At 53.2% G+C, this 16,699-nt stretch overlaps 1 protein-coding gene across 1 annotated transcript in view; it reads left to right on the top strand.

Moving 5' to 3' along the window:
* LOC102185208 (sodium/glucose cotransporter 1) overlaps positions 1–16,699 on the top strand; it is a 47,172-nt gene that overhangs the window by 14,616 nt on the left and 15,857 nt on the right. The window contains exons 5-9 of the mRNA XM_018044370.1: positions 1,683–1,787; positions 3,215–3,320; positions 4,344–4,424; positions 9,405–9,625; positions 15,389–15,524. Coding sequence (XP_017899859.1) covers positions 1,683–1,787; positions 3,215–3,320; positions 4,344–4,424; positions 9,405–9,625; positions 15,389–15,524 — 649 coding nt within the window. The remainder of the gene's footprint in view (positions 1–1,682; positions 1,788–3,214; positions 3,321–4,343; positions 4,425–9,404; positions 9,626–15,388; positions 15,525–16,699) is intronic.

Here is a 16,699-nt window from a genome sequence, read left to right as displayed (position 1 = left end):
ACGTTCACGCTCACTGATTGTTAGGGAAATGCTACTTAGGATCCCACGTAGACACACTGACCTGCTGAGATAAAGAGGGCTGACGTGTCGAGAGCAGAAGAGGTTGTGGAGCTTCGGGGACCCCCTGCCTTTCCAGAGAGAACTCTAGGGTGGCAGTTTCTTGCCCAGTTACACCTTAGGACCCAGCTGCCCTGTTCCTGAGTGTGGCACTTCCCCCCAACCCCAGAGACATGAAGGTCAGGTCCACACCCAGACTGTACAGGAAGTTCTGGTCTAATGGCCGAACCTAGACATAACCTGAATTGTGTGGGGGACGGACAGACAGCCCGCAGCATGGTACTCGGTGGCCCTAAGGAGTCAGGTGCCAGCGCGCTGACCTACAGGGCGTGGCGGCAGGGGAAAGTAGCTGGACAGGATTTGCGCTCCAGGGAAGGTGAGCTGGATATCCAGGATCAGGGGTGCAGAGGGTCCCAGACACACACCCTCGGGGGCTTTGAGGGGCACTGGGAACGCCTTATATCTTGAGTGTCGTGGTGACCACACAACCGTGTACATTTACCCAAACTCAGATTTTAAAATGGGATCATTTTACTGTGTGTAAACCGTGCCTCATAAGACTTAAGCATTTGAAATACTTGTGGAGAGGGCATGAAAATCGTGAAAGGCTTGGTTTGCCTTGCAGTCTAACGCTTGAAATTAGATTGCGACTGGACTGTGCTGTCTTTCGAGATGGGTCTTTAAAGCAGAAATTGAGTTAGAATGAGGTCGTGAGGGTGGGTCCTAATTCAGCATGACTTTATGAGAAGAGGACGTTGGACACAGATGCGTACAGAGGGGCGGCTGGGCAGACGCGGGGAGGCGCCTCCGCCAGCTGAGGGGAGCGGCCGGGCCCGTCCTTCCTCGTGGCCCAGGGGAACTGGCCCCTGACACCACGCTTCCAGCCCCGCGGCTGCACGGCAGTGTGTCTCTCTGGGAGCCGCTGGGCCATACCTGTGCTGGCGGCCCTGGGTGTGGGGCGGCTTGGGGCTGACTGGGAAAGTCAGCGGAGTGCGTCAGGCGTGATTGAGGACCAGGCGGAGGGGAAACGAGTAGAAGCTGCGGGTGTCACACCCCCAGCCAGGGCTGCAGGGAGCAGCCGGGACGCGCCCGTGTGAAGCAGAGGGGTGAGCGCGTAGAAGGACACTCATTGCCGGGGGTGCCTTTACCTCCGTGAGCCTCTGTGCTTGGGGCCAGGCGTCTGCTGAGCGAGGGGGGTGCTGCTGCCCCTGGGCACGCACAGCGTGAGGTGGTGGAGGCCGAAATGAGCAGGATGGTTCTGAACACCCGCACGCACACCAGCAGTGCGAGCACGGAGGGCCGGGAGAGCTGTGGAGTCAGGTCGTGTGTGTCTCTCAACAGTGTGGTATATTTGTAGTATCTGATAAAACATTTGATTTTGCTGTGTGATTATTTCACGAAGGTCATTTGTCATCATAGACAACGTCATTACTTCCGCTTTCCAAGGACTGGACAGTAGCTAGATTCCAAGCTTCTTGAAGACAGCGGTATGGCCTTCTCCTCCCTGATACCCGCGCCTTGGCAGGTGTTCGTGTGGAGCACCTGAGACTCCTGGGCTGTGTCTCCGTGCCTGCCAGCACTCTGTGAGCCCTCTGCCTCACGCGGGCTTCCCTTATGTTCTTCAGGTAGTGACGCTGCCCAGATACTTGAGGAAGAGGTTTGGTGGCTGCCGGATCCAGCTCCTCCTCGCCATTCTGTACTTGCTCATCTATATCTTCAGTAAGATCTCGGTGAGTTGCGTGAAGGCAAGTCCACGGAAGGGAAACACAGAAAAATCGATAGGCAGGACCAGGTGTGCCCCAGCAGTTTACTCTGGGGCTGCCTAAGTTACATGTCGGCCTCCACTATCTAAACTAAAGCAGAGAGAAAATAGCTAATACACCAGGTAAATGGCAGAGCACCTCCTCTGCCTCCCGAGCCTGTGCCCCCAGAGAACCTTGGGCTTGTTCCCGTCATGTCACCCGGAGGCGCCCCTCCCCTCCTTCAACCAGTCCACGTCCGTCCACCCTCACAGAGACCGGAACCCCCAGCCGTGACCTGTGAGGCCTTCCGGGCCAGACCCTGCCTCTGACGTGGTCTCCTTCCCGTACTGGTTTTCAGATCCTACGGGCTTATTCCCACTTGAAGCCCCTGACACCTGCTCTGCACCATGTCTGGAATGTTCTTCCCCCAGACCTTTCCAGTTCCACCTCCCTGGAGCGGCCTCCCTTGGGGCCCCCGTCCGTTGTCCTGTTTCTGTTTCCTAATACATGCCACCACAGAGGATTGGTCTGTTTCCTTCCTTCCTGTCTGTCTGCACTCCAGGCTGAGCTTCTTGAGCCCCTAGGCCTTGCCTGGCTTGCTCCCTGCCTTCCCAGCCAGCTCTGGGGCCGGAAGCTTGCTGAGAACACGGTTGGCACAGAAACACTGAGAGAAGTGCTCTTTGAGTGGCTGAATGAGTGTCGCTCACCACACTGCATGGAAACTGCCCATCTGGTGGTCTGCCTCCCTCCTCAGGAGGGAGTCCCCCTTGAGGCCTGGCTGAGTTCGGTAACCCTAGGGCCCTCTGAACCCTGCCGAGTGTCCACCGTGTGTGCACGGATATGTTGGGAAGACCTCTGCCGATCGTGCCCCTGGGGGTGGTGACCAGAGGGGCAGGGCAGCAGGTTAGCCAGCAAGTGGAGTGCACACGCTGCAGGGTCAGCGAAAGCACAGCCCACGCTCAGCAGAGCCACCCGCAGGCCGTCAGCCGAGAGGTCTGCTGTGTACAGCGCTTGAGCTAAAAATGGTCGTAAAAACCAGAAACAGCCTACGTCTCGCAAAGCCCACAGCGTTCAGCATCTTCCCTTTACAGAAAAAGCTTGCCAGTCCTAGTAAGCTGTCCACTCTGCCTGCCCCACTGGTGGAACTGCGGAAAAAGCCTGCTCTCTGAGCATGCTCCCCACTCTGGGGCTCCAATCAGGAAGAGGCTAAGTTGCATTAACTGGATTAGCCCAAGCCTTAAAAGTGCTGCCCTTGGCTGAACTCATGGCCACCAGCCATGCCGCCCAGCGGAACGTGGAGAGGCCCCCCGAGTGTCCACTGGGGAGGCAGTGGGCCTGATGGCTGGAGAAGGCCTCTGAGATCAGGGTCTTCCTGGGCAGCGGAAGTGCAGCCACTGCCTCTGGACTCCTTTCAGGTGGAGATCTGCACGGGCGCCGTGTTCATGAGGCTGGTGCTGGGCCTGGATGTTTACCTGGCCTCCGTGGTTTTGCTGTCAGTTACCGGCATATACTCCATCACAGGTGAGGTCGCTCGAACCCCACAGGTGTTGGTATTGAACAAAACCTCTGCTTCTTAGTGGAGACCCGAAGACAGTGAGATGGGTCCCGCTTCTGCACTTTCCCTGAGACTGCAAGTCATATTGCTGAGGCCTGAGAGAGCTGAATACTGAAAATAAGTGAGGCAGGGCTGCCCGAGTGGTGCCCTGCTCCTGGAAATCTCATCAGGCTGGCAGGGGCTCTCCAGGGGCCTGGGCAGGGCTGGCAGTGGCTGTGTTTGGGGTGGGGCCGGCTGATGCACCCGGCTGTGGGATGACGGGGCAGGGGTGCAGGCGGGGAGAAGGGAGGCACCCGCTTCAGGTCGTCCTGGTTGCCTGGTGACCTGGGCAGGCCATCGGATGAGACCTTTTAGGTGGACATTTCAATTCTTAATATTGATTCCATCTTGGGTTAACAACACGTGACGTGATACGGCCATGGTCCTAGGTGGCAGCCGCTCCCCGTCAACCACGAGACCATGGCGGGGGCGCGACCGTCCTGTGCCCAGTCTGCAGCATGGTCTTCGGTAAATCGCCCGAGATGCCAACATGTCATGGTAAAGTAGGTGTGGCAGTGACTCTGCCCGGCTGTAGGCTAGTGCGTATGTTCTGAGCTCATTCAAGGCGGGCAGGGCTAAGCTGTGATGTCCGGGGGGTGAGTCACAGAAAATGCATTTTCAATCTAGTGATCCCTTCAGCTTAACTATGAGTTTCTCATGATGTAACCCCATCAAAGCGGGGAAGACCTGTATACTTTTTTGCTTAGGAAAACTACCAGATTTTCATCCAGAAAATGGGAGTAAAAGGAAATTGGGATATAGCTAGGCAGAGTAAGACTCCAGCAGCAGATCACAGAGGCTGTTCAAGGGGGAGAACAGCACTCGCCTGGCCTCAGCATAGAGGGCAGCCAGGCCCGCTGAACCGAGGAAGGAGCTGGGTGTGGATACGGGGACACGCGTGTGCGCGCGGCACGCACAGTGACTCCCTCGCGCCTCTCTCGCCCATGCAGGTGGCTTTGCAGCCGTGGTTTACACTGACATCTTACACGCCAGCTTCATGGTTCTGGGCTCTGTCTCCTTAATGGTCTGTGGTGAGTAAATCTAGAGGCTGCTGGGCACCACGGTGGGGTTGGGGGGCTCTGGCCACTGCCTGGGGCCATTTCAGCACCGTCCTCTCACAGACAGGGGACTGAGGCCCTCAGGACCCGTGGGTGAGCATTGTCTGAGGTCATGCTGACCACCTGGGGTGGAAACTTCTGCTCGTGGAGAAAGAGGAGTCGAGGAGCAGGGCGTGACTGCAGACCCCGGGCTCTGAGCAGCAGTCGGGAGCGGCCCAGCACGCTTGGCCCCGCTCTGAGCCATGCCCTTCCTCTCCATCGGAAACCCCTCTCCTTCTGTCCATTGAGTTAAACCCGTCTGTCAGGGTCAGCGGAAAACCCACCCCAAACCTGTGGCTCCACAATTGCCGCACCTCTGCACCCTTGTTCTCTGGACTTGCATCACGACCCCGCGACATGGCGCCTGCTTGCTTCCAGCGTGACGTGCTTTGCTGGTGCTTACTTGATCGTTCATTGCATTACAGAAATAAGTCACGCCCCCAGGTCTAGAGCTTCTGAGAGCCAGAGCCATCATACCCTCCACACAGTGTGTAGTTTGATGCCCACAGTAGGTGCTTAGTGCCACAGGTGAGGGTGACAGCTGCTACGAGCTGAGAACCAGGTGCCAGGCAGGGGTTTGCCTGTCCTGTCTCGTTTAACCGTCACAGGACCAGGAGGCCTTGCTGTTTTTATCGGCCTTAGTTGCCTGATGAGGAACGCGAGTTACTCAGTTTAATAACTTGCTGATGAAACACACCAAGAGTAGAACTCCGAGCCGCATCCCTCGAGCACGAAAGCCCCCGATACACAAACAGCCTCTTACGGTGCCTGTACCCACTGGCTGGGGGAGCCTTACTGAGCTTGGCGGTGGGTCGTAGCTTTGTCTTGCAGAAACTTAGAAGGAAAAGCTCTGGGCTCAGGTACTGGAAAATTACTGAAGTGATACTTGAGTTGAAGGATTATGGTTCCACAGAGCAGATTACTGAGCCCATGGGAGGAGAACATGTAGGCCCGCAGAGTCACAAACCACAGTCTCACCATTTGGGAAGCATTAGGGCTCCCTGAGGTTTACTCAGCACCATGCTTCTGGGACACAACACGCGTCAGGCATGGTCCAGGGAGTCTGAAAAGGATCTGGGAAGGAATGGCCGATTTGAGTGACAGAATTATAAACCATAAAATACTCTTTAAGTCACTGTGTTTCTTTGTGTGCTAGTATTAAATGTAAACTTTATTAAAATCTGCCAGGACCATCCCAATACTTGAGAATGATATCCAGTTAAACTTTGGGGGCAGGTAGAATAATCCATTTAATGTTAGGAGTCATATCTCTAAATAATTGTGTATCATTTACTGTTTCAGTCTGAATTTTTCTATCCCCCCAGAATTCATAAGTTGAAATCCTAGCCTCCAGTGTGATGGTATTGGGAGGTGGCTGGTTCTTGAGGGAGGAACCTGCGTGAATGGCTTTAGTACTGCTGTGAAAGAGGCCCCAGAGAGTTCCCTCATCCTTTCTGCCACCTGAGGACATGGGCAGCACCTAGTCGGCCAGCACCTCGAGCTTGGAGTCCCAGCCTCCAGAACTGTGGGAAGTAAGCCACCCACTATCTGGTGTTTTGTTACATCAGCCCAAACAGACTGTGACATTTTCTGAGAAATGTAATGTGTGTTTTTTTTTTTTTTAATTGGGGTATCCATGCTAGTTCTTCTGATAAGTAAACTGTTGTGGGGCTTGTTTTCTTTTTAAAATACACAAAAATTTGTAGTTACAAATGAATGTTGTCTTCAAACCAGTCGCTGTGGGAACTGATGCATATACAGCTTTTTTCGCTTTTAATCAGTGTATACACAAGGCGGGCGGCCCGGGTGGCACTAATGGCAAAGAATCTGCCTGCCCATGTAGGAGACATAAGAGGCGCAGGTTCGGTCCCTGGGTTGGAAAGATCCCCTGGAGCAGGGCCTGGCAGCCTACTCCAGCATTCTTGCCTAGAGAATCCCACGGACAGAGGAGCCTTGCGGGTTAGCGTCCATAGGGTCGCAAAGAGTCAGACATGCCTGAAGCAGTTGAGCACGCGCGTATGCATGCCTACACAAGGGAAACAAAACAGAAGGGCACCGGGTGAAATGTTTGTCGCTCTCATTTTCTCGGTGTGACTCCCCAGAGCCAGCCAGTATCCTAAGTTTTGTGTATATCCTTCCAGAGATAGCGTATAGGCAGACCTTGGAGAGAGAGTGGTTTGGCTCCAGATTACAGCGATGAAGCGAATACCGCCGCAAAGCAAGTCACACAAGGTTTTCGGTTTCCCAGTACATAAGAGAGTTACGTTGACACTGGAGCGCAGTACCGTATCAAGTGTACAGTAGTATTATATCTAAAACCAAGGCGCATGCCTTAATTTAAAACCAGTGCCGTTAGAAAGACGGCGCTGAGGGACTTGCTCCTTGCAGGGCAGCCCCAGAGCTTCAGCTTGCAAAACACAAGCAAAGAAGCAGCGCAACATGGACAAAGTGCAGTGAAGCGAAACACAAAGTGAGGGGTGGGTGTGTGTGTGTGTGTGTGTGTGTGTGTGTGTGTGTGTGTGTGCGCGCGTCTGGAGGTGCGCATCTCAACAGAACGGGAACATCCGCATGTGTGTTCACCCCTGGAGCTCTATCTTAGGCGGATTTTCATATCAGTAGATAGAGACCTACTGTGTCTGCGCTGTGTTTGGTATTAACTTCTCGTTGAAAAGGGCACGAATGAAAGTAGGTAGTGAGGGCAAGCATCACCAAGTGAACGCACTCTGCATCCAGCCCCCAGGAGGAGAGTTGACTTTTTCTTTCCTTCTTTTCCAAACTTTATACCGTTTGTGTCTTTTTCCTGCCTCATTACACTGGCGAGGACATACGTAGCAGAGGGAAGGGCCCAGCCTCCCTGTCTCTCTTCCAGTTTAGCAGTAAAGCTTTGGCTGTTCCACCATTAAATATTCGCTGTCACTTTTTTGGTAGATACTTTTTGTCATACTAACAAAGTTCCCTTCTGTTCCTAGCTTGCTAAGATTATAATGAGCAGGTTTTGAACAGTGGAAAAACATTTGTTTTTTCCACATCTGCTTAGGTGATCAGGTTATTTCTTCCCTTCTCTGTTAACGTAGCACGTTACGTTAACTTGGTTTTGAGTGTTACCCTTGCATTCCTGGATTTGCCAAGAAACCCCTCAATTCCTCTCCTAAGTGGCAGTTTTAACTACGTTCTCAGAAATGTATGAGAATGTGTGTTTCCTAACCTCCCATCTAACACCTGATGTCTTCAGTCTTCTTGAAAATAGGCCCAGGGACTTCCCTGGCAGCCCAGGGGCCGACACTCTCCACCCTGAGTGCAGGGGCCTGGGCTCAGTCCCAGTCAGGGAACTAGACCCCACACACAGCAGCTAAAAAGACCACGCGTGCCGCAGCTAAGACCCAGTACAGCCGAAGAAATGAATGAAGTTTAAGATAATAAAAATAGGCCTAATAGGCGAGAGGGCGTGAAAGTATCTCATTTTTGTTTTAATTTGAATTCTCCGGACACTGGTGAGGTTGAGCATCCTTTCACACACTTAACGGCCATCTGTACTTCCTGCTCTGTGAATTTCACATTCACGTTCACTGACGTATTTCTTTCCAACAGTTTTCCTTGGCCTTTGAGGTGTGAATCCTTCATATATGGTGCCGATTTCTTGTTTCAGTCTAACAAATTTTTTATTTGGTTTCCATCCTTTATATAAATTTGAAAACTTAGCATCACATTTATCAACCTCTCTTTTCTTTCTGTGCTTTGTTTAAGAATGTTCTACTCCCTCACCCAAGGTCATAAAAGATACTTTTCCTGTTTTCTTCTAATATCTAGGTGGCTTTGTAGCTCACCTCTTAAAAATCCTCGTGGAAATTGTTTTTAGAAATGCCGGGAGGTGTCTTACTCACTTCATAGTCACTCAGTATCTTTCATTGACTAGTCTTGACTCCAAATGATTCGGGATCCATTTCAAAATTCAGAGGAACTTGGTTTATTATGCCAAAGCCCTGGGTTGGGAAGATCCCCTGGAGAAGGGAAAGGCTACCCACTCCAGTATTCTGGCCTGGAGAATCCCATGGACTCTAATCCCTGGAGTCGCAAAGAGTCAGACCCGACTAAGTGCCTTTCACTCTCTCAAGGTGTTTTTCAGTTATGTAGGTGGGATTGTGTGTGTTTTAGTGCCTTTTAAAGACATTTAAGAATAAGGTTTTACACCGGAGGAAGTAGGACATGGAGTAAGAAATGCTTTGAGCACGGAGGAGAATCCCAAACGTGAAGTCTCACAAATGTTTTGCTGGGATTGCAGGAAAATGAATCTTAATTTCTGATTTAGTTGAGATTCTTTGGATAACTTGTGATAAAACTCTAGTTCAAAGCTAGTTGAAGCAAATTAAGAACTTCCTTGACTGACATGACTGGAAATTCCAGGGCATCTTACTTTTGAGCATGGCTTGGCCCAGGCTTCTGCAGGAGCCAGGTGGACAAAAGGACCTCACACTCCCCTTCTTGCTTAGCACCCCAAAGCAAGGAAGCAGGCATTTTTGGTGCCTTCAGCAGAAGGTTCCTGGGACAAGTCCTGTTTAAATTAGTTGGGCCTGGGTCTCAAGTCCATTCCTGACACGTCAGCTGCCCGGGGACAGGAGCACTGGCCAGGCCTCGGTCACGTGCCAGATCAGAATGCATGGTGGACGGTTTGACAAGGCCCCCCTGAGCCATGCAGGGTGGAGTGCAGCTGGAGAGAGGGCTCTGTCCCCAGCAGCAGGAGGACGGGGAGCCGGGCACACGGCCCCCAGCGCCCACTCTGCCCTGCTCCCGCTTTGGAGGAGAGGGTCTCTTCTCTCAGCACGCAGCGTCGGCTATCTGCCATCCTGTCGAGTCTCACGTTGCTGTCTTGGCTCCTGTGCAGTTGAAGGTACTGACTGACTGTGTGGTGTTTTCAAGCCTTTAACGAGATAGGTGGATACCAGGAGCTAGAGAGCAGGTACCCGGAGGCCAAGCCAGCCCTCATCTCGGAAGGGAACTGGACTGCCCCAGTGGAGTGCTTCATGCCACGCGCGGACGCCTTCCATATCTTCCGAGACCCCATCACTGGAGACATCCCCTGGCCTGGGGTCATCTTTGGCCTCTCCACCATTTCCTTGTACTACTGGTGCACCGACCAGGTAACGAGACACGCAGCACTGAGGGGTCTGCGCCGGGGGGTAGGGGTCTCGAGGTCTCTGCAGCCACAGGCAGGCTTCCCTCCCAGCCTTGTGCGGTGCCCAGATGCCACAGCACCACACGCTGTCTAAAGAGGCCTCTACAATTTGGAAAAGTTTAATGTGGTATAAAATAAGAAGGTGGTGGCGGAGGACTTCCTGGTGGCCCATCGGTTGAGACTCGGCCTGCCAATGCAGGAGACACGGGTTCCGTCCTTGTTTGGGGAGCTAAGATCCCACATGCTGTGGGGTATGGCCAGAAAACTTTAAAAAGCTTTAAAAAATGCCGCATGTTTAAAAAATAATAATAAAACAAATTTTAAAAAAGGGGTCTCTGCCCCAGTCCCATCTGTAGCTCAGCACCTGTTTTCATTTCTTCTTCTTCCCTCTCATTGTCTGCAAAGCACCAGTTTTTGCTCATGAACAGTGTCAGTTCTCCCAAACCGCGTCTAAAATCAAGTGCTGCCAACCAGTACTTCAGCTTGATTTTTTTTTCAGGACTCAGAGCTTGTTCTAAAGATGACATGGTTCTATCAGCGGTCGGTCACTACATTGTGAAATGTTCGTCCAGTGGAAAGGCAATAAAGAGAAGGGAGTACAGATGCATGGCAAGACCTGAGGGAGCCTTTAGAGCACGGTGCCGAGTGGAAGGAGCCGGACGCAGGAGGCCGGGGCCGCGGGACGACGCTCCGGAGCGGAGCACAGACAGCGCGGATGGCCGGGGCCGCGCGACGACGCTCGCAGAGCGGAGCACAGACAGTGCCGCGTCATGTCTCAGTCCACACAATCAAGTAGCAAAAGATTATACAGAAAAGCAAGGAGGAAACAAGACGGTCATTAAAGCAGTCATTTCTGAAGCAAGGGGAAGAGTTGAGCTTAAAAAGAGGCACACGAAACAGCGTTATCGACCATCGTTAAAAAGTGGAAATGACCCAAATATCCACCAAGGAATGAATGAACAAAGCGTGTATCCATGTGTGGGAATATTATTCAGCCATAAAAAGAAATGAGATTCTGCTACATGCAGCCTGTTTGATGAATCTAAGAACGTTAAGCTCAGTGGAAGAAGCCAGGCTCAGCAGTTCACCTGTCCTGTGATTGCTTGTATATGAAACGTTCAGAACAGGCAAATCCATGGAGACAAAAGTCCAATCAGTGCCTCCCAGGGGAGGAGTGGAGGAGGAATGGAGAGTGACCACTTTTGTGGGCCTGGGTGTTCTGGGTCATGAGAAGGTTTTGATGTTGAAAAGAGCTGGAGATCATGCAACCTCGGGGATGCACTAACCACTCCTGAATTGTTCACTTTAAAATGGTTAATTACAGAGACGTCCCTGACAGGCCAGTGGCTAAGACTCCTCATTTCCAACACAGAGGGCACTAGGTTGATCCCTGGTTGGGAAACTAAGATCCCACATGCTACACAGCATGGCCAAAAAGTAAAAGATAAACGGATAGTTATATGTTATGTGAATTTCACCTTGATATTTAAAAAAAGGGTCATGGAGAGAGGCTTCTGGGGTTCCGCAGAGTTGCACCTCTTGAATTGGGTGGTGGCTCCACGGTAATGGAACTACAGTGCTCCATGATGTGCTATAGCATACCTCCGTGTGTTATATCACAATAAAAAGGGTTTAAGCCTTTTATGAAAGGAGATGTCATAGATAGCCAACCCGAGGTTGAAAATGAAGAACCAAGTGGGAGACCTTGCCTGACCAGATATTTAAGCATCGACAAAGTTACAGTCACGCAAGCAGTTTGAAATTCCCAGGAACAGACATACAGACCAACGGAGCAGAGTCAAGAGCTCAGAGACAGACTCACGCACTTGTAGGGATTTAATGCATGTTCTGGGGGCTCCACCAATCAACAGGGGAGACTTCCAGTGGATTAAAGCCTTCACTGTGAAAAGGAAGCCCGAACGCTAATAAGGGAAGGTAACGCTGGTGAATACTTTCTTAGTTGTGGGGAGTGTAAGTCATAGCGATTTGACCACATTGCGCGGGGGGCGTTTTTAACAAAGGTGCCCTAGACAAAGCTGGCAGACGATGGGCTGGAGGAGACCATTGGGAATGTTTGCAATGAGCAGGGGACTGATAGCAAACCCACAGGAAAAAGGCACTCCAGCAGCCACGGGGACTAAAGACAGGGGCAAGCAACTCAGAAGATGAAATTTGCCGCAGCATTATCAGGGGAGCGCAATTTACAACCACCGTGAGACTGGCAGAAACCAGGACGCTTGGTGATGCAGGCGCCGGGGAGGATGTGGATGCATAGGGATCCTCCTGTGGTTCTGGTGAGAGTGCAGACCCGGCTAGCCTGCTCTGGAGGACTGCGTGTTGACTCAAGTCTAGCATGCTGTGCTCTGTGACCAAGCAGTCATGTTCCCCAGAATGCACCCCCAAATCCTCACCCAGGTTCACAACGGACCACATGTGAGGCCCTGACGACCGCATTGATTGGACTGAGGTGGGCGGATGAGACCGGCTTGGGGGGCGGGGGCAGCTAACACTGAGGACTGCTTCGCAGCTGCCAGCCACGGGGCCGCCGTGCCGGAACAGCACCGGCGGAGCGCCAACCTTTGTGGACCGGAGGGCCGGGCGGCCGGAGGAGGAGGGCTGGCGGCCGGAAGAGCGCCGGAGCCCCGCGCGCTCTGCGGTGCGGCACGGCCTTGCTACCTGTATTCCTCCTCTTGTGCTTATCACGTGTCTCGTTATGCTGTCTTGCCTCGAAGACAAGAAAAATCCTTCTGTAAAAAGTAGAAAACAGGCCGAACCTAAGCACCACAAGCAAGAAACCCCCACACTTCACAGAACTGAGGTGTTAGATACCAAACACAAAATAGGCATATAAGGAAGTAAAAGTGGGCCTGAAAACATGAGCACACAATTCCATCAAAAATGACCAGTTAGGGTTAAAATCAAACTCCTGGAAATGCAAAACATCCTTGTTGAAATGTAAAATTCAGTAACTGTTAAAATAACAGATTAAACATAGCTGAAGGAAAGAGAGAGCAACCTAGACGAGAGAGCTGAAGCGATTGCCCCAACCGCACAGAAAAGCGCGAACGAGAGACTAGGTGACGTGGATGACAGAATTGAAATACTTCCTTCAAATTCCAGGAGGAAAGAGGAGAAGCAATATTTGAGGAGAAAATAACTGAGAATTTTTACAGTCGTTGCAAGAGCAGGACTTTTCAGATTTAGGAATCACAGTGACTCCCATGCAAATCTACACAGAGTCACCTCTTGGTGAAGTTTCAGAACGTGAAAGATGAGACTCTGAAAGCCCCTGAGATAAAAGATCACTTGTGGAGGAAGACAGGTATCCCCAACAGACTTAGCAGCAGCATGGCCCAAGGGAGCGGAGGAAACCTTTTGAAGGACTGAGGAAGATGCCCGCTTTCCATTAGGTGCCCAGCTAAGTATTACTCAGAAGTGAGGGCAAAATAAAGTCGTACTGGGACTATCCTGGTGGTCCAGTGGCTGAGACTCCACTCTCCCAATGCAGGGGGCCCAGATTCAATCCCTGGTCTGGGAACTGGATCCCACATGCTGCAACTAAGACCCAGGACGCCAAATAAATAAATACATATTAATAAAAGTAATGACCTTTCCTAGATAGTAAACGAGGTGCGTAAGGTAAAAGGAGGTCCTGGAGGGCAGAAGGGATGGTTAGAGATGCTGGCCGGCACACACACAGAGCTAAAGTGCTGCCTGAGGGTCATCGCAGTTATGCTCACCGGAAGTAAAACAGAGCAGAGCAAGACTCGGAGACCGCAATCGGAGCTCAGTCTGTCTGTGCACCTGAAATTGTTGAGGAGTGTGCGAATACTGGTTTCCTTTAGATCTGGAGTTGTATCCATGTTAAAATGTTAAGGGTAATTATTAAGAGCGTTAAAGTAGAATTTCTAACTTCCAAACTAGTAAAGAAAATGATTTAAGAAAAAATTTTTTTTTAAAAAGAGGCAAATAAACGGACAGAAGGAAAACTTTTCCTTTGCCTACCGCTGTGGATGGTGACTGTAGCCAAGAAATCAGAGGACTCTTGCTTCTTGGAAGGAAAGCTATGATAAACCTAGATAGTATATTAAAAAGCAGAGACATCACTTTGCCAGCAAAGATCTGTATAGTCAAGGGTATGGTCTTTCCAGTAAGCATGTACAGATAGGAGAGTTGAATGCTAAGGAAGGCAGAGCACCAGAGAATTGATGCTTTCGAACTGTGGTGCTGGAGAAGACTCTGGAGAGTCCTTTGGACAGGAAGGAGATCCAACCAGTCCATCCTAGAGAAAATCAACCCTGAACATTGATTGGAAGGACTGATGCTGAAGCTGACGCTCCACTACTTTGACCACCTGATGTGAAGAACTGACTCATTGGAAAAGACCCTGATGCTGGGAAAGGTTGAGGGCAGGAGGAGAAGGGGATGGCAGAGGCTGAGATGGTTGAAGGGCATCATTGACTCAATGGCTGTGACTTTGAGCAAACTCTAGGAGGTGGTGAAGGACAGGGAAGCCTGGTGTGCTGCAGTCCACGGGGTCACGAAGTCAGACACAACTTCCCGACTGAACGACAGTGCCCGCCGTTTTAAACAAGAACTCGTCCATCTCCCCACTTGGTGACACATGGCCACCTATGCAAGTGCTGAGGGCCCTCTGCATGCAGCGACTTCGTGCCCCACGGCCGTCCTGTCCTCAGAACAGGAGTGGGCTCCGGCCCCAGCCCTCCCCCCGCCCCTCGCTTAGAGCCCATACCCTCTGTGCGCCGGGCTAAGCAGGCAAGGGAAGGGCGGCCCAGCTGCCCACCTGCTCAGCAGAGGCCCCCAGGGCACCGGGTGCCGCCTGGTTCCCTGAGAGGCAGTGCCCGCTGCGTGAGGCAGGACCGCTCTGGGGTTCTTCCTTCTATTAATAAAGTAACGCATTTGGAAAAGCAAGAGGGCATTAGAGGAACACAGGAGACTCCTGCCCGTCAGGATTGGCCGCCGGCGCCGCGCCAGTTCACCCCTGCGGACTGTCTCTAGGCACAGAGTCGCCTCAGCGCGACTGCTGCCCCCATGCCGTCCCGCGCCGAGCGCTCTCCCCACGATTGCAGTATGCCTTGAGCGCGTCACTTCGCGCCTGCAGAATGCTGCCTCCTCTCCGTGCAGCGGAGCACGTCTGCATGCTCTTCCTCACACGCTTCTCCATCTGCCCGCGTGCGCTCCTGCTCGGGCGGCGCGCACTCCGCCTCTTAGAGCCCGTGACACGGGCCGTGACGTGCCCCCAGGAGACTTGGCGTGCAGGGTCTACACTGGTTGGCTTCCGCTGGGACGAGTGAGGTTGGCCCTAGCTCTGAACGCCCATTTGTTGCAAGGGACACACCTCGCTGGGATTGATGTCGGGCAGAGGCGCTCTGTGTCCTCTGGGAGGGAGTCTCATCCTTGCCGGGGGGCAGCTGGTAAGCACCGCACCGCTGTGCTGGACGTGCGGCCTTAGCGATGAGGCCAAGGGCAGGCTGCCCCCATCCGCTCGGGCAGCTGTGCGCGGAGCAGGGCGTGCCGCTCTGTCCACGTGTCTCCTGAGGCCCTGCGTGCCTGGGGGCGCCGGATGAGCGGGGTGAGCGGCCGGCACCCCCTGCTGCTGCAGGTCCCGGCTGTCCTGTCCCGTCCTGTCCTGTCTGTGCAGAGGCAGCCCAGGCTCACCCACTCTGAGAAAGCCCCCCACCCCCACCCACCTGCGTTTCCTCTGCAGACTTTCGTCCAGGGCTGCCTGGCAGGGAAGAACTTGTCCCACGTGAAAGGCGGCTGCGTCCTGTGTGGGTTCCTGAAGCTGCTGCCCATGTTTAGCATCGTCATGCCGGGAATGATCAGCCGGGTCCTGTACACAGGTAACTCCTGCTCTGCCGCACTCACACCGAGTGCCTTCCTGGCTCTCCCGCCTCGGGAGGGCAGCCTGCTGGCGTCAGGGTGCCCCAGGGTGCGTGCTTGGGGGCGGATGGGTTTAGATGAGGGGCATGGCTGAGCGGAAGTCTGGCAGGGACCGTAGAGGCAGGTGGCAAGAGAGGATGGCAGAGGGGCAAGTAGACAGGGGGAAGAGGCTGACCCTCCCTGCAGCCGCTGCTGGGTCTCTGTATGGGGCTGAGGCCCAGGCCTTGGGGAGGTCACCGCGGGCATCACTGTGCGAGCCCTCCCGGGTGCTGGGTGCCGGGTGCCGTCACCCTTCTCACAGCCCAGGGGCAGCATGTGTATGAAACCCCCAAAACAACCCACGTTCTTCCCATTCAGCACTACAAAGACGTCCCCGCTTCCCTGAGCGAGCCGTCGTAATTTTGTGATGTCCCTCACCCCCATTTCAGCCCTGTTTTACTGGCTGTACTGCCTCTCGGTACTAGATTTGTTTATCCCTTACGCCTTTATGGGGAGAAGGGCATGGCAGCCCACTGCAGTATCCTTGCCCAGAGAATCCCACGGACAGAGGAGCCTGGCAGGCTGCAGTCCGCAGGGTCGCATAGAGTTGGACATGACTGAGGACAAACAGCTCTACGCCTTTATGGCGCACGTGCTCCGATGGCGCGGCCACTGGGGCAGAGCGGCCCGCTCCCATGGTCTCCTGCCGCAGTGCCCGACAGGCCCGGCAGACGAAGGGGCACGTGCAGGAGACGTGGCTCAGCGTAGTCCAGCCGCCAGTCTGCCCCGGAGACGTGCCGCTCTTACTGCTGACTCCTCGCAGTCCCAGCAGAGAGGCATGCTCCATCTCCGCATCCCAGGTCTGCTGTCTGGCTGTCAGGCAGCTCTTTCTGGAGCCTCATCGGTGGTGCCCCCTCAGAGGGTAGAAAACAGGCCCCATGGGACGTCCCTGGTGGCCCAGTGGCTAAGACGCTGCCCTCCAGCGTGGGTTCGGTCCCTGGTCAGGGAGCTGAGGTCCCCGGTGCCTCTCAGCCAGAAAATGAAGCCATAAACAGAAGCGGTATTGTGACAGACACGCTCCGTAAAGACTTGAACAGTGACCCGCATTGAAAGAAGCCTGCAAGCTGTGTAAAAAGAGAAAATAGTCCCCTCCCCT

The sequence above is a fragment of the Capra hircus genome, unplaced genomic scaffold, assembly GCF_001704415.2.
Source record: "Capra hircus breed San Clemente unplaced genomic scaffold, ASM170441v1, whole genome shotgun sequence".
NCBI lineage: Eukaryota > Metazoa > Chordata > Mammalia > Artiodactyla > Bovidae > Capra > Capra hircus.
The sequence above is the reverse complement of the archived record's forward strand: the minus strand, read 5'-3'. Positions and strand labels throughout refer to the sequence as shown.